At 37.6% G+C, this 27,695-nt stretch overlaps 1 protein-coding gene across 4 annotated transcripts in view; it reads left to right on the forward strand.

The window, feature by feature from the left end:
• Positions 1–11,672: 11,672 nt before the first annotated feature.
• The window catches only part of LOC149218258 (uncharacterized), a 512,634-nt gene continuing 496,611 nt past the window's right edge, over positions 11,673–27,695 (forward strand). For 2 of the 4 annotated variants that reach the window (XR_016249149.1, XM_089383869.1), the window contains exon 1: positions 11,675–12,284. Coding sequence is in view for 3 of the 4 variants with exons in the window: in XM_089383869.1 (XP_089239995.1) it covers positions 11,845–12,284 (440 nt within the window). In the remaining variant the exon portion in view is untranslated. Of the gene's footprint in view, positions 12,285–27,695 lie in introns of all 4 variants that reach the window. The other 2 variants (XM_089383868.1, XM_089383867.1) reach the window with 2 other exon arrangements.

Here is a 27,695-nt window from a genome sequence, read left to right on the forward strand (position 1 = left end):
AACAAACATTGAAGAAATCATAATGGCCTTCGACATCAGAGATAGTTGAAACACCTGCTGATTGTAATTCCAAAGCTATTTGTTAAGTACATGTTCGATTAGCTTTTGCAGAAGGTCAGAACAGACAGACTAATGCATTTTTACCATATGTTTCCCCTCTGATTTGTGCTGTCATTTTTAAACTCAGTTTTGCAGTATTTCAAGCTTCTTTCCCATGATAGTCAATGCCTATTATACCTGCAAAGTTCTAGCTTGTGGAAGAGTTCCAGATGTAATTCTTGAAATGATCTTCCAGTAACAAATAGATGAAATAAGTATTCTTGAATATCTAATTTTAGCCTGCAAATTCACCCGTGTTTTCCTTTTCCTACCAGTTTTAAATCAAGTTAAAGGGATGTTTCATTTCTTAAGTATTCTCAGACTCCCATTGTATGATGTTCAGTGTGCAAAGTTGCCCTGATTAAGTGGAAAGCTTCGGTTTTGATTAGGCTTCCTTGGAGTGCAATGGAGAGCTGTTTATTATTCCTCGCCTTTTATAAATCTGCAAGAGATGAAACTCAATTAAGCAATGTAAATTGTATTTGAAGCACAGCAACATGGTGAGCTCTCCCTTTAAGGTTAAATAATAATAAATCTGACTAAAAGGAACTGAAACTTGCCCATTTTACTCCTGATTAACATCTTGTAATTAAGCCGTAAGGCGTTCCCTCTGAGAGAAACTCCCCTCCGTGCCGCGGTGTCTCGTTATGGGCCCTTAGATCGATTGTTAGACGATGGAATAAACTCCAACCATTAGATCATCGACCTTTTTAGAAACCAAGCGTCAGCGAAGAGAGGCCAAGCGTCTGTGGATGGATGAGAGAGGACAGCAATCTGAGGCGCCTCGATCCCCTTCGATCTGAACATCAGGGAGCTCTATGAAGCGGATCATGTCCCTTGACGAAGATGGCAGGGTGTGGTGAGGAGAGCTGTCCATCCATTCGGCGGTGAAGAAGGTGACAGAAAACCCATGGTACACAGTCAGCCGAATATTCATACCAGTTCACACCAGTTCTTCACTTGATCGCTCTACTTTGTGGTCACTCATTTCATGGCTCCTCGGCATTCTCGTTCTCTGTTGGTGAAAGCTTTCTTATTCTTTATTCTTATTCTTTCCCCCGTTGCAATTTCCACAGGGTTTTGCATTGCAATCAGCCATGCAATTCAAAGAAAAACCAAATATTCTTGCAGCAGATGTCTTCCCTGTACCTCTGGGCCCATGAAAAAGATAAAAGGGTGCAATCTTATCTTTGTTAATTGCACTGGAAAGAGCTTGAGCAATAATGCTCTGCCCAACTAGTTCCTCGAAAGACTTGGGACTGTACTTTTGACTCAAGCTTCTATTCACTAACATGTTTTCGTTAGTCCTCATCGGTAAGGATTCCTCCTCTGTCTCATATTCACTAATCCCTGACTTTCTGGTCCTGTGATGAGTTTTGATGAGAGGATGGAGATCTAGCTCACTGAAACGTCTGTTGTTTACATGGGGAGAATCACCATAATCGTCCAGAGGCGAGTCCAAGGTTAAAACATTCGTGTGGGGGGGGATCTGACCAATGGGGTTTCATCCTTTGAATAAGAGCAATCCGAGGAAGAAAAATCTGTAACATATTCAAATTGAATAGGTTCTTGATAGTGCAGAGTACTAGCAGAATCAGAGAGTGATTTTCTCCTATTGGCAACCAGCACACCACATGAAAACCTCTTCCCTCTGATGCCCTTCAATTTTTTACCTCTACCATTTCGCCTTCCAGACCAGGACCAAGGAAGTCTGCATCCATTTCTTGAAATTGTTTGACAACCCCCAAACTCTTCAACATTTCTTTGTATATCGATGTTGTTTTGCAGATTTTCCTCCCTTAAAGTTTTATGATCATAAGGCCCAATGTAAGGGTCTATAGTATAAGCCCCATTGTCATCTAAAACAAGTTCGAAGCTTTCTTCTTTGCAAGTATTAGCGGGAGAACTAATCAATGAAAAATCATCTTCATCTACAGGCAGTGTAAACTCATGGAAGGAATTCAGAGCTGCAGGATGGTTTTCATCGGTAAATCCCTGGTATATTTTGAATGATCTTGAAGATGTAGATTTGCTCTTTCCAGCAACAAGTTTTCTTTTCTGAAAGTACTTGGGATTTTTTCAGTTGCTTTTCCTTCTATGATATTTGAGTGCACCTTCAGCATCGAGATCCTCTACCAGAGTACTTCCACCAACAAATTCTCTTTTTGAACTCTTAATATTTTGTATGATTTTCTGTACTGTATCATGTATGCTGTTTTTATCAGAAGTTTTCAAGTTGGTATCAGACACTTTTCCTTCTTGTAAGGCCATGGAACTCATTTATATTGAAGCAGTTAAAGATAATTTTGCATAGGTTATTCACATTAAGGACTGTAGCCTTTCAATTGTTCATCACAGACCAACATTATCAGAATTCAGTCACAAGTCTGGTGTCGAGATAAATTTGCCACGTCACCTGATTTTTCAAATACAAAAACAAGCTTAGAATACCCAAAATAGGAAAGCTTATTTCCATTCCAAAATCTACTGTGCTTTTTGGCTTCTCTAAGCTCAGGTTTCTACTTTATGCCTGCAAGTTTCCTCATTCACTCAGTTTTATCTACGTTAAGATACCCATGAGTTCATGGACTCTCATTATGATGTTTTGATCTATTAATTCGTCGCAGAAATCCATCTTGTTTTATCTTACTTAGTGGTACAATTCCATCTTTATTTCGTAAAATTCCTGGATGTACCAATTTCAATGATTTTGAATAATTAAAACTGACACATCAAGGAGTTCTGGTTCAAAATCTCTCAAGTTAGACTCAGTTTCAGAATTCCAAGTCATATAGTACGCACACCTAAACAGTTTAAAAGCATTAAAGTTTTATCGGAAATTTAAGGTTGAAAAGGCTTTCTGATGAGATTCTAGCTTTAGGAAAATCTGTGCGAAGATAGAATTTCAGTGCCATGGATGGAGAAAATCAAAGTTATCCTCTACCTAGTCAAAGGCATCAAACAATATTTTTGATGGCTTCAAGTCCATGGTGACGAATTGGAAGTTCCTCGACTCACTTCTCAGAGGACTCTCAACCAAAATATCCAAAGAAAAATGGACCTGCTTAGTATAAATGCTTTGGAGAATGCTTTACAAGTAGCTTTCGAGTTTGAGGCCAAAGCTTCAGAAGAAAATGTACTAAGCCTCCACCAACTAAAGTAAGGTTCTCGAAGCCTTATCTTTTAGAACCGTCTCTATTAGTAACTTAGAGCAGCCTTTAAATCAGGGAAATGATTACACAATAGATAAAATTGGCCAGCGCTTATCAAAAATTCCATCCAGCCAGATAGTCGATGCTCAATCCTACTTTATATTTTCTAAGTGCAACCAATAACTCCACGAGTATAACATGATCCCTATTTAGCAAATACACCCCCTGCCTGCTCAAATGGTTGGTACCTATAATCATAGCCCTGTATGGATAAAAATGATGACTACGAGTTACATTGGCTCTATACATTGATGGCAGTTTCTTTAGCTTTGCCAACAATCATTGTACTCTAGTATAGACTAAATGGACACTGGAATTTCCGTTATCCAGAAGATCGAATCTTACCCAAGGAATTCACAAAAGTTGTTGCCAACCCACAACTGGTTGAAAATAATCTCCATCATCATAACCAACTTTATGCCCATAATATGCACAAATGGTAACACATGATACATCTCCCAAACCAACGGAGTCCAACTAAAGTCTAATCTGAGATCCTCCATTCTCAACACTTTATACATAAAAAAACTTGTTTGTAATCGACCTCTCTTTGCACTTTTTGGGGCAATTGCTAGTTATATTAAGTTACTTGAAAAATCGGTCTCCTACAATGTATTTTAGGTATTAGAGGAGGGAAATGGTTATTTCCATTAATTGAGGAATCATTTAGGCAATTTCAGTCTTGTAGAAAAGATTTGTGTTGGTTCAACCTGGGCTCGAAACTTTTTTGTTGTCATCTAATTAATGAATGCATTAGGTTGACCATAACAAAATATCCATTTTCAGAATACACATTATCGTCCACCCTTGCTTTCAACAATGCCCATTCACATGTCGCTATTCTTCCCCACTCTATGCCTTACCACTCTATGCCTTACGGTGTTTCCTTTGCAACATAAGGTGCAAATGCTAGTTAGGGCCTTCATAAAATTAATAATGTAAGGGCACAACAATAGCAATAGTGGGATTCTATGGGGCACACGATAACAATATAGGGGCTACACTAGTATTATAGGGACCTAACATGCCCCTCTCCTTCAAAAATTGTTGTCCTCAACACTTGAGTAGTTATGGATGCTTCCGTATAAAAGACTCATCCTCCAATTTGGAATCTTCAACATGTAAGTTCTTCCGCTTAATAAGATACTCTGAAATTGATCAATTTCGTAGTTGTCATATTCTTGTTTCTGTGATTGCTTGAGGGTCCAATACGATTTTTCCTTACTCGTCAAATTCTAACAATATAGTTTGAACTAGGAGCTTATTGTTGAGATATGTAACTAGGTTCGGTATTCATAATGACATATTTAATCATGATTTTATATATTTAATGAAAAGAGAAAAATAAATTTATTACTGTTATTCTTGAGGCATGGGTTTCATGCTCAAGGGAAATTTATTTTTAGGTCAAGCACCCATTGAGTGCTTCTAGGATTGTCATAAAGTCAATAGAGTCATTGTCATGTATTGAAGACCCATTTGGGCATGTTACGTATTGTAAATAAAATTTATTTGAGTCAAAAGACCCTCCAAAACCTCGTCATGGTGCAAATATCAAATCGACCTACATGAAGGGACAAGTTGGCCTAAAGATAATAATTCATACCCCTCATAAGCCTAAAAACAAGAAGGAACTCGACCTCATTTTGAGATTCATTCAAGCAAGTTCAATCTTCTCAAGATAGAATATGGAAAAGGACAAAAAAGAAGGAGAAGAAATAGATCAAAGTTTTTGGGCCTCTCTCTCTCTCTCTCGTGTTAGGGTTTCTACATTTGCTGTGCAGAAGAATTTGCTGAGAAGAATAATATTATGGAAAAAATAATTTTTTGGGCAGGTGGATGTTACAAAATGATTTCATGGGCAGGTCAAACTTGCAGAAGAAATTGCTGGGCAATTCGAAGTTGGAGAAGAATTTGTTGTGTAGGTAGAAGTTGCTGAAGAATTTGCTGGGAAGATTGAAGTTCCAAAAGAATCTCCTAGGTAAGTCAAAATTTCAGAAGTTGTTATAAGAAAGGGTTGACTTGCTCTTGGAGGGTCTTGGTCAAAGGTCATAGGTCTTGGAATTCATCAATTGAAGTTCTATAAGAAGAGAAGAATTTTTGTGGGCTTTCCTCTCAGTTGGAGAGTTTTGGCTTTGGATGATTGCCCACATCTTGTGTCCTATTGTCCCATTGATTTTATTGTTTGGTAGTTGTTTATTGATAAATAAAATAATAATAATCAAATGTAAGAAGAATCTAATCAAGTTAAGTAAAAAATGTATCACAAGCAGTTATCAAAGTAAGAGAAATCATCTAATCTAGTTGCTCCTAGATTTCTCAACATGATATCGGAGCTAAGCTGACACGAAAAGGAAAGGAAACTTAAAGAAGGACACACAAGGGTCAAAGCACTAGAAAAACACCTAATAAGAATCAAGAAGAGTTTGATCAAGAAAGAGAAAGAAGCCTTATACCCAATGAAGGAAGAAGGAAGAAGAGCAAAACATTTTTTGATATGTTTTTGGGCTAAATCTCCACACGTGCGAAGGTTAGGGAATCATATTGTAGTAGTTGAAGCTGAAAAATTGTAGTCACTCAAAGGAGCCAAAGTTTGGGTAAAAGAAGGACTATTTAGCAAGAAAAATTGTCAATAGAAGAAGTCAAGGTCAAGAGAAGTCAAAAGGAGGAAAAATTGTCTATATTCCAACAACACGTGTGACCTAGCGTTTCTGTAGAAGAAGCCGAAATTGTAGGTCTGCAATAAATAACCGAAAATTCTGAGTTAGGTTTGAAATTTGAAGTTGTTAGCATAAACCACACATACACAAATTATAATTCTTTATCAAAATCCCAACCCTGTACATTACATAAATGATAGTCTTTATAGACTACTTAAAAATTGTTCAAGATCCAAAAATAATGGATCTCAAACCTCTTCATCTATATATAGATTTCTGCTTGAAATAATCAAGGAGGGGATAATATCTGATCCCCAAGTCGAACATGATGAGGTAGCCTTCAACTATTGATTTGGAATTTTTATAGGAAACAAAATTTCGAAAAATATAGAAAAATAGTCCTCAAAGATACATTCAAATATCTCAAACCATGATAGTTGTTAGAAAACCGAGGGAGGTTTTTGTTAATTGGTTCGTTCCCTAAAAAAACCTCTTTTTTTTTTTTTTTAAATCATCTCCAATTGTTCAGAAACTCCACTTGAAGATACTGGCTAAAACAGGAAAAACAGTGTCACGTTGACAGTTAATTTGTTAGTGCTTTCCTTTGAACTCGTTAAACTAGGATTGACAAATTAACTGTCTGCACGCCTAAGTTTTTAAGAAAAAAATTAACAACTGGCCCAAACCAATTATCTTTTAAGCTTTGACTGAGATAAAAACCATGTGCTAGTCATTGATTGTGTTGTGCTGCCAATTATTTTGGCAGCACCTTCATTTGACATTTTTGAATTAGCGCTGACAATTAAATTGTCAGCGTATCTAAATTTTTTGAATAAAAATTTAAAACTATGGAGCCTTATAATCCGAAGCTAAATTGAGATAACAATCTCTAGGATTGGAAATGAATCCTCTTAGTCTTAAAGGGGATAGATAAGGGTTTTGTCATGGTTTGGAAAGTAATTCTTTTTGTGAGAACAAGTAATATTGATGGGTTGCGATCCTCCATTACTGGTTTACTAATACCTTGTAATTTCCGCCCATGTTTGAAAGGCAAGGGGTATTATACTAGACAGGGGTTAGGATTTAGTTGTGGACCCAGGGGTAAAGGAATAGGAAGGAAATATTCTATTCAAAAAGCTCAAATTAGAATTGCTTGAGACATTGATGTTGGCAAACAAATGATAATTTACAAGGTTCTTAGAGCAAGGAGCACCTCGATTGGGATGCCTAAATGATATTCCTTTCCTTTAATCATAGGGGTTGGCTAGATCCACTAGGTAACGGAGCTTAAGGAGGGTTATGGATAAGAACAAATCAGATGCGTTGTTCTTGTAGGAAACTTTTGGGGAAGGGGGAGTTATACAAAGGGTGCTAGAAGATATGTTAAGAGGTTGGAGTTTTTAGTCTTTCGAAGTTTTGGGATGATCAAGGGGCCTTGTGAGAAGGTAGAATGATAGGACTATGAAGTATGCTAACAATTGGTTTATTGACTTAGGAATATAGGTGACACTCTTTTCCCAAGAGATTGGAAAAGATATTATGTTCATGAACATTTATGGGCCTTGCATGGATAGAGTGGCCTTTTGGGATAACCTTTTTAGGAAATATGTTATGGCTTATAAGGCTCTTATTTTAGGAGGAGATTATAATTTCTCCTTAGGAAATTTAGAGACATGGGGTCTTAGGGCTTAGCTAGATAGTTAGGCATTTCATTTCATTTATAAATTAACAGGAGGTGGGTTGATTGACATAGAACTAGTTCAACTAAAATTGACTTGGAGAAATAAGAAAATGGGGGAGGATAGAGTGGAAAAAGGCTTGGATTGATCTTCCTATCTAAGGGGATGCTAGAAGACACCTTGAGTTTTCGATAGTGGGTAAGTTTTGGAGGGGAATCATATCATTTTCTTGTTATTTTAGAGTAGGTGCAAGTACGGAATAAGCCTTTAAGCCCATTTAAATTTGATGCAGAATGGATGAATGAGGAGGAATTATCAATTTGATTAAGGCACTTTGAAGACCATACGATGAGACACCGTTGGAATCAAATGCTTTATAGTTTGAAGGAAATTTGAAAAGAATTAAGCAAACAATCATGAGTTGGGATTATGTAAAAAGAAAGAGAGATTTGCAAAATTTGGTAAAGGTGGAGGAATATCTAGCTAGAAGATATGAATAAGATGAAGTGGATTATTATGTAGTGAAACTAAAATATAAATTCTCAATTTGGAAAAGTCAAGGATCAAGTTATTGGAGAAAAATGTTGTTGCTTAGAGGTTAAAAAGTAGGGCGCTTTAGTTGGAAAAAGATGATGAGAACTTTAAGTTTTTTCATTAGTTGCCAAAGAGAAGAAGAAATACTAATATTATTTGGAATATTTCTAAGCCATATGGGGGTTATTGAGAAAATTTCAAGAGTTAGTAGCTATAGGCTTGGAACATTTCATAATCTTATCAAGGCCAAGGAGAGGGTTTCAATTGGAACAATTATCACATTGACACATGTATTCACTAGTTTTGTCTCTGAAAAGGATAATATATCATTAACGGAGGAGGTTTCTCTAGAGGGATTAAAAGCCACCCTCTAGATTTCAGAAGAATAAAAGTTTAGGTTTGGACGACTGGACTGTGGAGTTTTTTTGGGTATTCTTGTAATCATTGAAAAGTTATTTGCTTCAGGTGGCAGAGGATACAAGGTCATCTAAAAGAATGTTAGTAGCCTTCAATATGATGCTTTTGGATCTTATTATGAAATTAAATAATCCATCCTCCTTTGAGAAATTTTGTTTGATATCTTTCTACAACCATATTTATAATATAGTGGCAAATATCATTACAAACAAGGTAAATAAAATTTTGTCCAAGACAATTTTGGGGGAGCAGTTTGGTTTCCTAGCTGGTCAATAGATTCACGACGTTATTGGTGTTGCTTGGGAGGGCATTCACAACAATAAATTAGGGCATTTAAAGGTGGTGGTGATAAAACTATATTTTTTAAAGGCCTATGACAAGGCTAGCTGACTTTACCTAAGGTTATAGTTAACACATTTGGGATTTGAAGTACCATTTATTACCTTGGTAATGAGTTGTGTAACAATAACCTCTTTCTCAATTCTCATCATTGGTGTTGCTTTGTTTTTTTTTAGAGCAGGAAGAGGGTTCAAGCAAGGATTCCCCTTATTGCCTCTTTTGTTTCTTCTAGTGGCGTAGTAGATCGTTAATATAGGAAAATAGATGAGGGACCTTCAAACAAGTTTCTATGGGGTTGAATTTATATCTTTCACATATCTTATTTGTAGATGATATAGTAGACAAAACCTAACCAAGTTGCATGACATTTTGGATTTGCATTGTAATGCAACGGGGATGGTGGTTAAAATAGGTAAACCTTCAATTTATTTTCCAAGGTTAGAGGAGGAACATATTTTTGTTCTATTTACTTTTTGTTACTCGAGGGTGGATTTTGAAGATACACTGAAATATTTAGGGTTCTACATGAAACCAAATAATTATTTGCAACATGATTGAAATTGGCTCATAGTTAAACTGGAAAAATGACTAGCATGTTGGAGTTATAAGTGGCTATCGTGGGGATGAAGACTTGCTTCGGTTAAAGCCATTTTCGAGGCAAGTACTATCTATTGAATATATATGTCATGGATTCCAAAAATGATTCTTGAAAATAATAAAAGGATAGGTTTAGGTTTTTGTTGGGAGGATTCACTGAAAAAAGTGTTTTTGTGGGTAAAATAGGAGATATTGGTTGTACTAAATTTGTTGGGAGGATGGGGACCTTAAGAACATTTTCCTTTTCTCAAAAGGTTTGGCAACTAAGAGTGTTTGGAGGCTTGCTTTATGTGAAGTGTTGTAATGTAAAGTGGTGATTCTAAAATATATTTATTCAGACTTAGTTGAAGACTAGATAACGAGGGTTAACAAATTTAAGCATAATATTTCAATGATGTGGAAGCCAATTGTGAAGGTTTTTCCTTTCATTTGGGGAGCCCCAACTTGGAAAGTGGGTGAGGGGACTCTAGTTTGGATTGGGAGATTGCAAGGATTAATAGTGGAAGAGACCACATATTGCTGCTACAATTGATTCAATCGCTAAGGGACATAGGTTTTTTCATGCTTCCCCACATCGTAGGTCCACTTAGAACTGTAATATCGACGTAGGGGTGGCTTATGATAGATAAGCTAAGCTTCATAGGCAATGAAACATATTTGTGGAATGGTTTTTTTTTATTTTTTTTTATCATTTTTAGAAAGGAGTCGCGTTTGAATCTAAAAAATTTCGAACGAGCTAGCTTGGTCTTTTTCTCCTTTGAGGGTTCACATGCCTAAGATACGATATATGTTTTTTAAGTATAAAGGAAGGAAAAAGAGAACTTCAATGATGGTGATGCTATCTTTAGAAGTTGAGATGTGCTTTTAAAGCAAAGCTATGTATGCAATGTTCATGAACAAAGTATTAAATTGGGATAGATTATAGAAGAGGAATTAGGAGGAGCTTGGTAGATGTGTGTTTTGCAAACTTAGTGAGGAGACAAATGGTCATTTGTTCATGGTTTGTGACTATTCCAAATAGGTATGGTTGGAAGTGGAGGTTCTAATATGATTGAAAATGTTTGATCAATGGATTCTATTGAAGTAGGTTTGAGAAATTGGGCAAGAAATCCATAAACAAAGGCTTTTAAGGCTCTACCGTTAATAATGGCCTTGGGGATATGGTTAGATAGGAACCTTTAAACTTTTGAAGAAAAATACATTCCTTTAATAAAGTGTGTAGCCAATGTGTTCAACACATTGAGTAATTTTTGATAGGAAAAGGAAGAAAACTCACTAAGGGTAGTGGATATAGAACATATTGATAAGAGCTTTCTCCAAACTTTTCTTGATGGACCATCATAAGGGGATCCTCTTGTATGGGGAGGGGGGAGGGATTCTATTATTTGAAGATGATTATTTCATTGGGTTTAGGAAAATATTTGGGGAGGGGTCAATAATTATGCATAATTGTTGGGACTAAAACTAGTATTGTTGCTGGCAAATGAAAATGAATTAACAATTATAGGTGTTTGGTGATTCTTAGGTTGTCATAAAATGGGTGAAAATGAACAAATATGTCACAATGTATTTCTAAATTTTGTATTGGAAGAAGTCACAGGTTTGAGGGTATTTTTCAACCATCTTGCTCTTTAGCATGTGGTCACGAGGAAAAATATGGAAGTTGATGATTTATCCAAAGTTGGAATTTTGATATAGGATGATAACAAGAAATAGGGATAGAAACATTTGCGAGCATTATCACTCTCCTTTTCATAAAGTAATGGAAAGAACAAAATAAGTACCTGGTCTAAAATATTTTCTTTTTCTGAATCAAAACTTGCTCACTCTTTAACAATTTTGATTAGACTATTTATTCTATTTCATATTAAAATTGTATCTGAAGAAATATATATATATATATATATATATATATATATATATATATATACAAACTTTTTTATTCACAACTTAAAGTAAGGAGGTTGTAATTTTACCGCTCAAACTTTTTTTTACAAAACATATGAATTGAGAGTAGTTAGCCCAAAAACAAAAGCCTTAAAAAACACTTAATTTTTTAAAGTTTAAAAATAAATAAATAAAATTAAAGATAAAATAAAAGGACTCTTGCGATAGGCAGGAAGCAATCCCAATCACGCTGAACATTAACCTCAACAATTTCTTTGTTATCAATTGCGCGAGCAGTTGATAGCCACACAGAAATTGCCTGGTCGTCATACGTAATATTAATGTAATGTGTGTATATGCGATCATCGATCGGTGTCATCGGATGATGAGCTCCAAACAATTCTCCATGCCATTAATCCGATGGAATCCATTCGCTGCTTCTGCAAATCATCCGTAGCTCCACCGCTTCATCATCGTCCAACTCGTAACAATGCTAGTTTCTGTAACCTCACTGCTGTCACTAATTGCTCCTTCCGGCCGTCCGCAGGCCACCTCAAGAATTTTGAAATTGTTATATGCAAAGCAATCAGAAATTTGGAGGTGGTGGGCATGACAGATGGAATTAGCAGCTCGTTGATGGAAATAGCAGAGCCCAAACAAAATATGACTCAAGAAGAAGATAATGAAATGGAGATGGAGATGCAGGCAGCCACCGAGGAAGAGGAAGAGGAAAGCATCTCGGGAATTCCAGTGCCTAGGCAAAGATATATACCCGTTTCTAAAGTTGACCTCCTCCTCGCTCTTCTCTCACTCTTTGAGAATGATAAGGATGCCCAAAAGGATTTTCTGGCTATATACTCGTAAGCAGTGTCTCCAAACCCCTCCATTAAACATATATGCCATTTTATTTAAGACCAGCACAAATCCATCTTAACGGGACTTTTCTAATATTGTAGAAAACTTTCTTATAGTTGCTGGAATGCATCGATACAGAAATTTGTTCGCATCGAGACGGGGTTCTAATCGAATTGTTGAGAATCAGAGTTGATTCAGAATAGGGCAATATTTCTAACGGCATTGTTTCACTATACACAGATCTTGAATCATGGTAGAACTTTAATCATACCAGAAAATTCTCGCTGGATTTCAAGCATCTTTGTGGCTGGAATGAGACTCCATTTACTAATAGTTTAACTCACTCCATCTTAACCTCATATTTCTTATGCTGACAAAAAATTAGGAAATCAAACGTCAGTATGGTTAAACAGTCTTTGAGGCTTCCTTTTCTAGTTGAAGGGAGCAATGTAGTGATTGAGACCCTTATTTTGCAGTTGTCCTTGTGAATCTTGTGACTACACGTGTAAATGCTATAACATTTCCTTAATCATATTTTAACTTATTCGATTAAACTGATGTAAACAATATTTACCATTAAAGAAGTCTGATTTGGAAAAAATTATAAAACAATTATTAGAAATATCCAGTTTTCATATATCACATTAATATGGAAAAAAAGTAAAACATACAAATTATTGAAATTTTAGAAAATCTCATATGTCTTCTGCTAGATTGTTCTTTGCTCAGCTAGTGATTCTCCCAGTGATGGCACAGCAGAGACAGCAAGAGATGGTGCCTTCAACCTTTCCTAACAGCAGTTATGAACAAGTTTAGTGAGGGCACAGGTGACAGTGATATAGAATGATATTTGGTAGAGGGCGCATGCATGCACCACCTTCAGTTAATTCCTGTTTAGATAGAGTTTTCCTATTTTCAGAGTTTGATTTTGTTCGTCTTAGCATGCATGATCTATTGGTAGGAGGGCATAGTTCCTAAATAGTTGGGTGTTCATGCACGATAAATTTATAGTTTAGGTAGAAGGCACAGATCTCAAGGAGGGGTGCATCCTTAAGAATTCTAGTTCATCTTCTAGTTTGAGGCGTACTTCACTTAGCACACTTATCCATGTAAGGAGGGTGCACCAATGGATGTGACTAATGTTAGAGTTTGACTGAATCACCTGGACACTTCATGCATGTGACAGATGTACTGTATTTTCCCTTTTCTTCCTATTTTATAAAGGTGATGTAGGGATGCACCACTATGTTGATTAGTGAGTTTTAGTTTTCTAACTTTTGTGTTATGTATTCCTCCTTTGCAGTAATAAAATACAGACGCAGATTTGAGTGGTTCTATCTAGTGTACTTCAATTGTTGTCATTTTTAGTAGCGTGTATTGGTAGTTTAAAGTAGCTCAAATCCATTGTTTTGATTAACCTTTTAAAGTTGTAATCTACATGGGATTTGGGGTTTAGTTTATGAATGCAGAATCTACATACCATGCTCTGAAAAATTACATGGTATCAGAGCACATGTATTGAAATCTTCAAGATTGTGTGTATCGAGAGATTAGTTACTTGTGAGAGGGAGCTACTGGAGGGTTTTACTGGGTGTGATTCACGAGCTTCACTGATTGAAGCAGATTTGTGCTCGTAATTTTCATGTGAACTTGTGAAGGGTTGTGGGGTGTGATGCCCTAGTTGATCTAGAGATTGATTTTGTACATATGAAAGATGATCCACACTTGTGAGAGGTTACATATCTGATCCATTGTCATATGCTCTGTTGTTTGAGTTTTGTTTGGTCACTTTGCAGAGCTACGATGATGAGTAATCTTAGTCTCCAAGAGTGTTATATGGTGGAGGGTGCTTCCAACTTTGTATCGTGGAAGTGCAAACTACATATGCTTTAGGAGGAAGTAGATCTGTGGAGTTTTGTGGAGACCAAGGTTACAAAGCTTATCGATGCCATTCATTTGGTTGATTACAAGAAGAAGATGGTCAAAGTGAAGAGAATCATCATTGTTTCTATGAAGCATCATTTTATCCCCCACATCATAGAGATGAAGGTTGCGAAAGATATATGTATTATTCTTTGGTCAGTTTGTAACGGAGTGTATACATCTCCTGCAAATGATTTTGAAGAACAAGTTCACTAGTGCTTGCATGAGCAATACTGATAAGAATGCAAGTTATATGATGAAGATCACTGAGTTGAGAGAAGAGCAAGTACACTAGTGCTTGCATGAGCAATACTGATAAGAATGCAAGCTATATGATGAAGATCACTGAGTTGAGAGAAGAACAAGTTCACTAGTGCTTGCATGAGCAATACTGATAAGAATGCAAGTTATATGATGGAGAGCAGAGTTGAGAGATCAAATCGCAACCTTAGGAGACAATGTTGATGATGGTGAGTTAGTTCAAATAACTCGGAATAAATTCTTATCACCCTAAGAACCATGTGCTCATAAGAAGTTGCTTTCTTTCAAGAAATTGTGGTATGAGTTTGTTTAGGATAAGATGAAGTTGGAGATAGTAGTAGCTAGAGAGGAGGTTCAAAACATAGCCCTCATCAAGAAGTCAAGGAGAAGAGGCAAGAATCGAGGACTTGAGATGGGTTAGAAGAACAAGAAGAAAGACTTGGGTTTTTTGAACTAGGGGAAGAAAGATTTGAACCATAGAAAGTGCTTTAGGTGCAATAAGAATGATCATTATGCTTCTTAGTGTCCCAAGAAGAAGAAAGGGAAGGGTAAGTAGCAATGGTAGAAGCAATTTGTAGGGAGTATAGAAGCTTATGCTAGAGCATATGCTTATGTAGGAGTAGATGTGCTTGCATCTAGATTGAAGCCAACCTTTTCCATGGCGTCATCCCCTTTCATTAACATCATTTCTGGTGTTGGCTAGTATGTGGATAGTGGAGCTTCTAAACACTTGACAACCAACAAATCAACCTTCTTTAGATTAGAAGAATGAGATTCTAACATGCAAGTGGAGCTTGTTATGATGCGAAGTATTCAATTATTTGGATGGGTTCTATTTTATTCTACATGACAGTAGGAGAGGTTCTCAAGTTACATGAGGTATTGTATTTTTCTGGTATAAACAAGAATCTTATTTCAATTTCTTGTCTAATATATCTAAAGTGTATAGTTGAGTTTGATGATCAATAAATGACCATCATAAAACATAGCCTTGATCTTGGTTGAGTTTTTGACTAGAGGAGTTCCTGAGGGTGGCCTTTACAAGTTGCAAGCAGATCCTACGAAGCTTGGAGCTTTGGTGCATAAGAGTGATGATCTCTGTGAACTTTGACACAGATTATTTGGTTACTTGCAATATGGAGCTTTGCCTCTTCTAAAGGACATGGTGGTGGGGCTACTAGATTTCAAATTTCAGGGTAGGGAGGACAATAATGTGCGCTCAAAAACCATGCTGAAACTACTTTCCCAAACAGTGAGCATAGATCCAAAGGCATTCTTGATTTGATACATTCAAATGTATGTGGACCCATTTTATCAACTTTGTTGATAGGTAATATCTATTACATTTCTTTCATTGATGATTCTTCTCGGAAAACTTGGATTTATTTTATGAAGACCAAGGATGGCATCTTTAATAGGTTCCAACAGTTCAAAGCTCTTGTGGAGAACTAGATGGGTAGGAAGATGAAAGTATCGAGATCTGATAATAGAGGAGAGTATACTTCCAAGGAGTTTGATCCCTCTTGCAAAGTAGGCATCAAGAAGGGGTTCATTGTTTCTAGCTACCCCCGAGAAAATGTGTTTGTTGAAAGAAAGAATAGATCCACTGTTGATTTGTAAACTATTGTAGATATTCCATTGAACAAGTCGTCACAACAAATCTGATAAAAATAAATTGAAATATATACTATGAAGGTTAAATTCCTTTAGATTCTAGATTTGCTGTCTATGCATGAAAGAGATAAAATGCGGAAAATAGAGAACAACAAAATACAATCACACACCAACCACAATGAACACAAAGATATGCTCTGGGAAACCCTTACGGGAGAAAACCCAGCTTGAAGGTGAGGTTACTCTACACTCTTTTGTCCAGAATGGATATAATGCAAGTACAAAGGAGAAGACAATCTCTATGGAGTCACTTGAGACCCATGGCCAAATAGCCTACTACTGAACACAAATTCCCTCTGTTATTCTCTCTAGCTTCCAAACCTAGTTTCTTTGCTCTACTATGGAATAAGATATAAATGAATAGAATGGAACCCCTTTTCCTCCTAGTGGCCCGGTTCGAACATAGCTTGATAGTTAACTAGGGGACAAGTTTGACTCCTTCAACTCTCAACTAGAGTTACAACTTTGACCCTTTTAGAGTCTTCTTCATAGTCCTCATGTGGCTAGCCCCTTTTACATGAGTAATGGGGGCTAATGTGGCATCCACTCGTGCCATGGTGGTCAAACATAGTAGGTCAACTTTTAGGAGGCATAAATTTTGCATACGAACTTCGATTGATGCAATTTTTACATTGTTGGAAAGGTCTATTGGTGAAGAACAATGGCTTGGGTTCAAAGTCCAAGCAAGAAAACTTTACCCCAAAAAATGCCATTTAAGGCCTCAAAATGACCCCAGAAGGTTTCAGACTCTAATTCTCCAAACTAGACCCCACTAATAAAACTGCCCTTGCAAGATTATTCCTCAAATTTTTTCCACCTTAAAAGCATCAATATAGATGACAAATTATATATTGATCCAATCCGGTATCATACCTCCCCATTTTGGGAGGTTTTGGTCCCCAAAAGCTTTACTGAATGAGGCGAGGAAATGTTTCCTCTACCTTTTTCTTGGAGTACCATTTGGCTTTGCTTGGAAGTTGTCCTGTCATCACAATTTGCGAAAGATCATGCCACCCCTATGTTGTAGTTCTAGACCTCTTATGCAACACTATATCCTCTGTTAGCTTTGCATGGGCTTCTGGAGCTAGGTCCTCTATGGAAGTTAGGACCCGCTCCTCTTCCTGATCCAACATGGAAGTCTCATAGAGTTTGAGATTTTCCATATTCACTACTGAGTAAAATGCACATGTATGGGGTAGAGTGGTATGTTAGTTTTTTGTGGCATCGGATGTGTTCTAGCCACGAATTTGGTGGAGAGGCTATAATAAATGTATTCTCCAAAACCCAAAAATCGTTTTTGAAAATTCCACCTAGAGATGACTTAATTAGATTATTAGTCGTTTTTTTAAATATTTCCTAAGTCTAAACTTAGGGAATATGACTAATTAATCAGAATTAATTAAGTCATGGTGAGAACATTCTAGAAAAAGACTTGGATCGAGTTCTAGTCAATTTCAGCCATCGATTAAGTTTTAATCATGGCCATTGATGTCTCAACATGAGATTATAAGAAGAAACTCGATGGGGCTTGGAGAAAACACACCAGTAGTTTGATTTCACAGGTAGATCGATTTCCTGAGTAGCAACGCTGAGTTGCCGGAGAGAGCTAGTGAGCTCGAAGCAGTGAGTGAGGGACAGGGATAGTAAGGCCGAAGGAAGTTTTTCCAGTTTCGGTGAGTGTACTGCAGAGAGACAGTAAGTGCCATAGAGAGGCAACACAGAGCCACGTAGAGGCAACGCAGTGCTTCAAAGGGGATTCCGTATTTTGTTGGGGAGAAGCAGTGATTCAGTGCTAGAAGTCGGAAAGAGAGTCCGGAGGCCAGGAGGATCCATCTTCCAGACAACAGCTGATCAAATAGTGAGAGGGAAAGCAGTTCTGAGTTGTGAGGACGTAGTACTGCGTAGGCTGACGTAGTGACTGCGCAGAGGCAACAAAGAGCAGCTCAACTTGAGCCAAGGTCAGTGTTGGATCGCCTGTGGGAGTGAGATTTTTCTCACTAGATTTATTGTCAGTCATTTCTCTGTATGGATTGCTAGATTTGAGCATCCATAGTCTTGTACTCATATTTACTACTGCATAATATTAAAACCCTCAACTGCTGCACCGATTTTCCCGAGTTGGGTTTTTTCGGGGACTTAGTCCAAAAATAACTATGTATTTGTGTGTGTGTGCATCTATTCTTCCAACATTTTTATTTCTTCTGTAGTATTTATTTTGTGAAGGTTGCAGTGTATTTGTTTTGATATTTTTCGTAGCACACAACAAATAATTTGTTTAATTAAATTAACAAATAGAAGAAATAACATCAGTTGCTGCAATAGGATTTGGGGTTTACCGAATTTTCACATGGTATCAAAGCACAGATTGTAAGCCGGAGAGCTCAGTGGTAGAAGGGAAGAGGAATTTTGTAGCTCTGCGTAGGCAACAATTCAAAACCCTAAGAGGCAGTGCAATTGCTTGGTTAGAAGGGTCAATTTCTTGAGGAAAAATCGATTTCTCTGAGAGAGCTACAAAGAAATCAGATTTCTCTAGTTCGAGGATTACTAGAGGCAGAGGAAGAAGTTAGTATTTTCCTCGCATAGGAGATCTCTAGTTGGACGCAGTATTTTGCAGCAGTTGCTAGTGCAAAATAGCGTTAGGAGGAAGAAAGAGCACACACTGAGGGAATTCTTTCCTCAGGAGACTTTTAGTCCAGAAGTTCGATTTTTCACTGCATAGTAGCCGTAGTTGTGAGCAGATTTGTCCACTCCAGGAGGGAGTGCATAGAGACAGTCTGCAGCTGCGCAGAGGAGAAGAGGAGGAGTTCGACTTTTTGCAAAAATGGCATCAACAGGGCTGAGAGATCAGGATTGGTTGGATAGAGCCTCCAACTATGTGATCTGGAAGGCAACAATTTCCTGTCTTCTAGATGGATATGATCTCAAAGCCTACATCGATAATGTGGTAGCTATACCCACGGATGCAGATCAGATGAAGACCTACAAGAAGGAGATGGCAAAAGCAAAGAGGCTGATTCTCGACGGGGTTCTGGGAAGCTCTCGCTACACTATACCAGGGATCTTCCGAGTAGTGGAAGATGTATCTTGAGGAGAAGTTGAGATGTACAAGGATGCAAAAAGGGGAGTGCATAGACCCCTTCCTCACTAGGATTCAGGATGTTCGAGACCAGTTGTCTGTAGTAGGGTCAGTGCCCCAACCTACAGAATTGGTGTGGTTAGCTCTAAACAACATTTCCGAAGACTGGCAGGTCTTCGTCTAGAGTATTCTGGGCAGAGACAAGTTTCCAGATTGGGATCGAATGTGGGCTAATCTGCAATAGGAGGAGATGAGGTGAGATTTGGTGAAGAGCACCATTAGTGGCAGCAGCAACAATAATGGGATGAAGCAAGTGAAAGAAGAGGAGAATGTGGCCCTCACATCAAAGGGGCAGCAAGAGTAGCGCAGGAGGAAGAAGGACCTTTCTAAGGCCAAATGCTTAAGATGTGGTGAGGTCGGCCACTACAACACTTAATGGCCTCTCAGAAAGAAGGACAAAGAGGAGAAGCAGGATCAACAGGCTGCATCTGCGGAGATCGACATGCTGTCCTCTAGATTGGAGGAAGAGTTTGCTATGATCACCGATGTGATTTAGTTTTGTAGCCCTAGAGAGCTACAAGATGGGCGGGATTCTTGAGGAGGTCCATCTCATTAATCAATACCTTGCTACGGGAGCCCATAGCATGCAATAACAGGATGGATCAGTGGCAGATGGTGTAGTCAGATGCCAAAGTGACAGATGCAAAAGCTAGTAGCGGTCAGATACTGGGCAACATAGTGCAGTTGGCCTAGAGTAGAGTCAGCAGCAGCGCAGAGGCTTCAGTGACAGCGCAGAGACTAGCAGCAGTCAGAGACTTGGGAGACATATGCATCATACTGATCAAAGTTGATTTAGTATTTTGGATGCTTTTCAGTTGCAGTTGTAGCAACAGTAGATGGAGAGGGAGTTGCATTGTAGATGCAGTGTTGGCAGGGATTCAACAGCAACACATATGCAACGTGTTGACCCTGCCACCTACACCTACCTACAAGTTAATGAGAAAAGCTTTCAACCCCACAAGGTGTGGTTGGTGGCAGGGAACTCAGAGAAGGGGCTGTCACACTAATCCCAACTCTCTCCGTTTGAGCTATCTCCTAGGTTAGCTAAGGGGGTGGTCCCTAATGAAAAATTAAGTTAAAAGATGTGAGTTTCTAGGAGAGTGTTATAATGAAAATGGATTACTTTTAAGGATTTATGAGCAAATATGAAGTGAGCAACTTGAAATAACAATGCTAATCATTAATATGATTAAAAACCATAAAACCAGTGCCTGATAAGGAATTTGCTCAATAATTTAAAGATATATTTGCTCAAAGTAAAATGCAATGCTCTCAAAAGAGAAAACAAAGTCGCCCTGAAATTTAAATAAGAATTGTTAGCACAAGATATGTAAGATACAAAATGCTTTTGAGATAATCAACTTTATAAATCAAAACATGTGAAACATATCTTGCCAAAACCCAAAAATTAGTAATTAAGTTGGAAATGTAAAAGAAAAAAAGTGTTAAACCAAGACATCAATATGCAATTGGACTTGAAACATGAAAAGAAAACACTTGTTTGAAATGATTACAATACTTGCTTTTGGAATAGACTTTGCATATGAAAACTCAAACCATCAAGAGACAAGTAAAGTAAATGTAATGGAAAGTGCTCTTGGTTAATTTTATTAATTAGCTCTACAACAAGATTACAATTTAACTCTTCAATCCTCAGACCTCACCCTCGCCTAATGGTATGGATCTCACAGTGAGGAGTCAATAGAGGAGTAGAGGATCCCTAAGATGTTTACTTCAACCAACTTATGTTGGAAGTAAAATTTTAATGAGGCTTGGGGCCTTCCTACACTAAAATGCCTAGATGAAATGCAAATTGTGTTAATTCCCCAAATTAAAATAATGATACATGCAAATGCTTCAAAGAGATTGATTTGCAATGCTTGAGAATGAAATAGTGTTCAACATAAGTTGCAATTATAACTTCAACTGGAGGAATAAAATTAGCTTACAAGTGTTGCATGTGTTTCATCAATGAATTAAAATGATACAAGTAATTTGCTTGAAAGTAAAATTTGTTTCAAATAGACAATGACAATAAATTGCTCCAATATTCAAGATAACAATGTAGCATAAAATTGAAGCATGTATTCAAGTGCTCATGAAACAATTTACGAAGATAAATGGAAACGAATCAAAGTTTGTTAAGAATATAAAATGCTTGCATGTAAAGGATGAATTGCCCAAAGTAAAGTGTAAGCTTGTAGCTTCAAGCAACAATGAGATAGATAATGCAAAGCTCAAATGAAATTGTAACAAACTTTAACTTAATGAAATGTGATAGTGAGGTTGTGTTAATTCCCAATTAAAGCATGCATGTAAGTGAATGAAGTATGAAAGCTTAAACCATGCAAATGTCAATCCACCCAAGAGAAGCCTCCCTCTAAATGGGGAGATAGGATACCATGGGAGAAATCCCAAGCTCCCACAAGCAAGTTAGATCTTTTATTAATATTACAATGAGAAGAGGGCCCTTCAAAGTTCTCAACTATACTTCAAGGAGAGTCCTCACAATAATTGCTTGAAACTTGGACACTAGACCTCCTTTCTTGAGAAAGTAGTGACAAGATCTCACAAAACTTATGCAAGGGAAACAAGGTGTGAGTTTCCTCCAAATGCCCACGGCTTAAAGAGGAAAATGGGCAGCCCTCTAGTGAACTCGACTTGGCCAAAATAAGCCTCAAAAGGGCTCACAACATCCTTGGAAATTGAACCCCCAACACTTGTCAAAGGTCCTGCAAACACTTGTCAAAGTTCCTGCAAACACTTGTTAGATGTTGCGGGAAGTTGCTCTTCAGAATCTGCTACACAAGAGTTAGCAAACAATCCAAACAATGGCTGCAAAATAAGTTAAGTATTAATGGAAAAATCAGCAAGATAAAATGTATATGTACAATTATAATTTACAAAAGGCTAAGCTAAAGAGTGAGAGTAAACTCTCGTTTTTTCTTAGCCATCTTCAAACTCTTAGATAGCAAATGAAAGAAATGAAGTACAATGATTTTTTTAAAAGAAATTTAAATTTAGAAGTTCTCGGCTTGTGTATAAGCTATGTGCCAAAATCCTTGCAAAACCACTTTGTAAGATAAGATTATGAAGGTTCAAAGAACAAATGAGAGCTCCTTTAAGAATGTATCAAGAGTGGGTTGTTCTCTCCAAAGACTTCCCTTCACGCTTGATTCTGTAATCCCAATAAGATGTTCCCTCTACAAAACTTCAATCAAGAATTAGTTATAGATTTAGCAATAAACAATGATAAGAAACTCTAGAGATTTATTTAAAACCAACTAAAGCATTCTATACCTAGAGCATGCTTCTAAATCAAATGTCAATGCAAGATAGCTCTACATTAACAAATCTACAAGAGCATATGGAAACAAATTAGATCAAAGCATGAGTAAAAGGAATTATACCAATGCTCAACAATTCATCACACTCAAAAAGGAAGAACACCTCATGAATGAAACCCCAAAGTCTTTATTGATATTTCTGAAAGTGTACAAGGCAGTAGCGCTTCCGCAAGCACAATAGCTAGTAACAATCTTGTACAATGTGAGAGCCCATGGCTCTTTTATATAGAGAGCTGGGAGCAAATCTTAATGAAGAATGACAATGACAAATGGCGTTGGAGCCAATCCCAACGTAGAAGTGATTAAACAAGTGGCATGAGGTGACAATCTCAAAGAGAAATTCGAATTTGTTGAATGGAGCTCCAATGCCAAGTGTAAAAATTGAATTCTGGCAAGTGGACATCATTTTCTTCTTCCCTTATGTGCCAAATTCGAATTTTATGGTGGAATGACAAGTGTATATAGGTGGTAACCCATGTGGAGACAATTTCCCACAAAATTCTCTACCAAATATTCTCCCAAATCCTCCCAAATGTGCATTAACTTCACAAATTCGAATTTCCAAACAACTTTTTTATTTAATGCCAGAAATTCGATTTTATTTGAGCACATGTCCTTTCCTTGATTTTAGGAGTCCACATCACCTTGGGACTTCACTTTAACTCCCCCATAATTTTCCACCTCATTTCCACAAAATTTAGCATGTGTGGATATTTATTTTTCTCCATTTATTTAATTTCTGGCTTAATTAATTGTCAGATTTCCCACTAAACTTAGGAAAAGTGGGTTTTGAGGGTCCAAAACACATTATTAACCCCTCAAAGTGTGTTATAGTAGAAAATTGAGGGTGAGAGGTGTAATTTTGATTACTCATACCTCATACAACTTCTCTAGACTACACTTATTACAATTTAAATACAATTTTATTTGCAATTTTTGACTTGCGGGAAATCTAAAAAATTAAAAAATGACTACCTAGACCTAACCAAATTCCACGAAATTTTTTGTGTGATCTAGTATGGTAATATACATCGACTCTAGACACTAAGATGTGTTAGGGGCTCAATCTTCAAACTGTCACCCCGGCTTTGGGGTAAAACGTGAGTGAAAAAACCCAGAAAATTATCCGCCTCTGAAAAAGAAGGGATAATTAACTAGATTAAAAAAAACACTCCAAGGTGTACTCGTTTGCTGATCGAGTCCCAACATCTTAGGCCTGTTATAGACTCAAAACTTATCATTACTAGTATCACTTATTACAATTCCTTGCAGGGTGTGGAATCTGGGTACAAGAAAGATGATGAGAAGATAGAAGTAGAGTTAAAAAACTCTGTTGACTGGTGATATCTGATGGTACAAGTGTCCTTTGGATCATCCTTGGGAATGGAGTCGTGATGTAATCATCAGGTGCCACTCCATTGGTCAACACAATGTATATTAGAGTTGTGCTGTAGCTGGTGGGCAGCAACAGCCAGATATCAACAACGTGACATGAGGTGGTGTAGAGACAGGGTGTTGCTTCAGTGGGTTGTAGCACTAGAGTCTAGAACACATTCCTCGCTAAGAGGGAGTGTTAGTATTTTTGTAGCATCGGATGTGCTCTAGCCACAAAATTTGGTGGAGAGGCTAGAATACATGTATTCTTCGAAACCCATAAATCGTTCTTAGAAATTCCACCTAGAGATGACTTAATTAGATTATTAGTCGTTTTTTAAATATTTCCTAAGTCTAAACTTAGGGAATATGACTAATTAATCAGAATTAATTAAGTCATGGTGAGAATCTTCTAGAAAAACACTTGGATCGAGTTCTAGTTTATCTTAGCTATCGATTAAGTTTTAATCATGGTCGTTGATGTCTCAACGAGAGATTATAAGAAGAAACTCAATGGGGCTTGGAGAAAACACACCAGCAGTTTGATTTTATTGGTAGATCGATTTCTTGAGTAGCAACGCTGAGTTGCCGGAGAGGGAGCTAGTGAGCTCGAAGTAGTGAGAGAGGGGCATGGATAGTAAGGTCGGAGGAAGTTTTTCTAGTTCCAGTGAGTGCATTGCAGAGAGGTAGTAAGTGCCACAGAGAGCCAACGCAAAGGCAGCGTAGTGCTTCAGAGAGGATTTTGGGGGAGAAGCAGTGATTCAGTTGCCAGAAGTCGGAAAGAGAGTTTGGAGGCCAGGAGGATCCATCTTCCAGACAACAGCTGATCAGATAGCAAGAGGGAAAGTAGTTCTGAGTTGTGAGGACACAGTACTGCGTAGGCTGATGCAGTGACTGTGCAGAGGCAACAAAGACCAGCTCAACTTGGGCTAAGGTCGGTGTCGGATCGCCTGTGGGGATGAGATTTTTCTCACTAGATTTATTGTTAGCCATTTCTCTGTATGGATTGCTAGATTTGAGCATCCATAGTCTTGTACTCAGATTTATTACTGCATAATATTAAAACCCTTAGCTGCTGCACCAATTTTCCCGAGTTGGGTTTTTCCGGGGACTTAGTCCAAAAATAACTGTGTATTTGTGTGTGTGTGTGCATCTATTCTTCCAATATTTTTATTTCTTCTGCAATATTTATTTTGTGAAGGTTGCATTGTATTTGTTTCGATATTTGCCGTAGCACACAACAAATAATTTGTTTAATTAAATATACCAATAGAAGAAATAACATCAGTTGCTGCAATAAGATTCGGGGTTTGCCGAATTTTCACATCGTAGACTAAGTTTGTAGTCATTATCTCCTAGCTTTTCTAGTATCTTGAAAGGACCATATTGCGGAACCTTGATTTCTTACCAAGACCTTATAGTCTTTCCTTGTTCAACTGCATCTAAACTCTTACCTCCCACTCTAAATGACTTGCCTATGTTGATTGGCCTTGTATTTTTCTTATGACTTCTTAAGCACCTCTTGTGTTTGCAAATGGATCTAATTGGTTTTCTCAACAATTTTTTTCTGCGCTTAAAGCATCCCATGTGAGATCCTCCCTCACTCCTCCATGCTGCCCATAGACAACATCCAAAGGTGAAGGTGGAAAATATCTAAAACAAGTTCTATGGGGGACTTACTAGTATAAGTGTGGACCACTCTACTATAAAAGTGCTATGTATAGACTAGATTTTTAACTTAGGTTTTCGGATGCTTTTGATTTTAACCCCTTAAAAGCCTCACCAAAGTCCTATTGACTACTATTTTCCCATCTATCTATGGATGGAATGTTGTTGACCTCTTTAAATTCATGTCGATCTTCTTCCACAATGTAGTCCCAAATGCATTGGGAAATCTAGTGTCCCTGTTTGAAATGATGATCCTTGGTATCCCAAAGTGTACCTAAACTTATTCAAAGATCACATTTGCTGCTTCATGCCCTTTGATGGTCTTTTTACACGGCATGAGAATGCACATCTTGCTGAACATGTCAACTACCACGAAAGGTAGTCATGTTCTTTCCTACTTGTGTGTAAGCCTCCCATAAAGTCCATGGAAATTCTTTCGCAAGAACAAGTGGGTATTGGCAAAGGATGGTATAGAGCTTATTTCCTATTACTAGGCTTGCTGATACAACAAAGCATACATCCTCTAATTTACCTTGCTACATCTTCTTGCATTCTAGGCTAGTACGCATACTTTTGTAAGTTGACCACTATCTTTCCTACACCAAAATGCCCTGCAACCTTAGTGGTGTAAATCTCTCTAATTAGTTGCAATCACTCACCTTTAAGAACACAAAGATTGTCCAGCCTATAAGGTAACCCATTCTGGAGATGATAGTCAATTGTGTTGTCACCATCATTTGCATGACTCTAACTTTGCGATTGCTGGAACACCTCCTTGAAGTCCTCACTCTTTGTATATGCCTCTTTCTATGCATCATGGGTGAAAGGCTCTATGTGCATCAAAGTTTCCCAAGTTGTAATTTTTGATGTGGGTGTCCTTGAAAGCATGTCGGCCAACTTGTTTGTGCCACTCTTTTATACTTGATGACTAAATGAAATTGCTTTAAGAACTCCACCCACTTGTAGTGTTTGGTTTGTTGTAGCTTACTTTGGGCTTGCAGGTACTATAGTGGCTGGTGATTTATTTGGATGATGGTCTCCTTTCCCATCAGATAGCATTTGCACCTTTTGGTAGCCTGTACTAGAGCATAGAGCTCCTTGTCGTGGGTAGGGTAGTTGAGGACCTCCCCATGAAATTCTTTAGAATGGTAGCATACATGCCTTCCTCGCATCAAGACTGCTCCCATGTCATACCTACTCGCATCTGTCTCCACTTCAAAGGGCTACTACAAGTTTGGTAAAATGAGAATGGTGCTTGGCTGATTTTCTTTTTCAACTCTTCAAAGTTCTTCTACTGACCCTTCCCTCACTAGAAACTCTTGCCACTTGCTATTATGGCATGGAGCGGTGTAGCTACTGCTGAAAATGAAGTTATGAATTTCCTAAGTACTGTGTTTCCCCAATGAAAATCCCGATTTTAGAGACATTTTTACACACCGACCACTTCACGATGGTCTCCATCTTTGTAGGATCTATCTTGAGCTCCTCTCCACAAATCACAAAGCCTAAATACAACAAATACTATTGTGCAAACTCACATTTCGTGAGATTTGCCAGAAGCTAGTGCTTCGTCGAAGTCTCAAGCAATTGCATCAAGTGTGAGATGTGCTCCTCCTAAGTAGCACTGTAAATCAATATATCATTCAAATAAAAAATAACAAATGAATCTAGATAAGGATGCAACATATCGTTCATTACTCTCACGAATGTAGTTGATGCATATCATAGACCAAATGGTATGACTAACCACTCATACGAACCTTGCCTGGTTTTGAAGGTGATCTTCCAAGTACTCATACGGACCTTGCCTGGTTTTGAAGGTGATCTTCCAAGTGTCTTCTTCCTTGACTCAAACTTGGGGATACCTTGATTTTAAATTTGGCTTGGTGAAGTATTTCACTCGTTGCAACTGATTTAATGGATCATCAATCCTGGGGAGGGGTTACTTGTTGTTCAGTGTAATCTTGTTTAATGCTCTCTAATCAATGCACATTTTCCCGAGTCCCATCCTTCTTTGCCATAATTATGATGGG

The sequence above is a fragment of the Pinus tabuliformis genome, chromosome Q (genome assembly GCF_031772625.1).
Source record: "Pinus tabuliformis cultivar Carrire ecotype Pingquan chromosome Q, CPIR1, whole genome shotgun sequence".
In the NCBI taxonomy this organism is placed as follows: Eukaryota; Viridiplantae; Streptophyta; class Pinopsida; order Pinales; family Pinaceae; genus Pinus; species Pinus tabuliformis.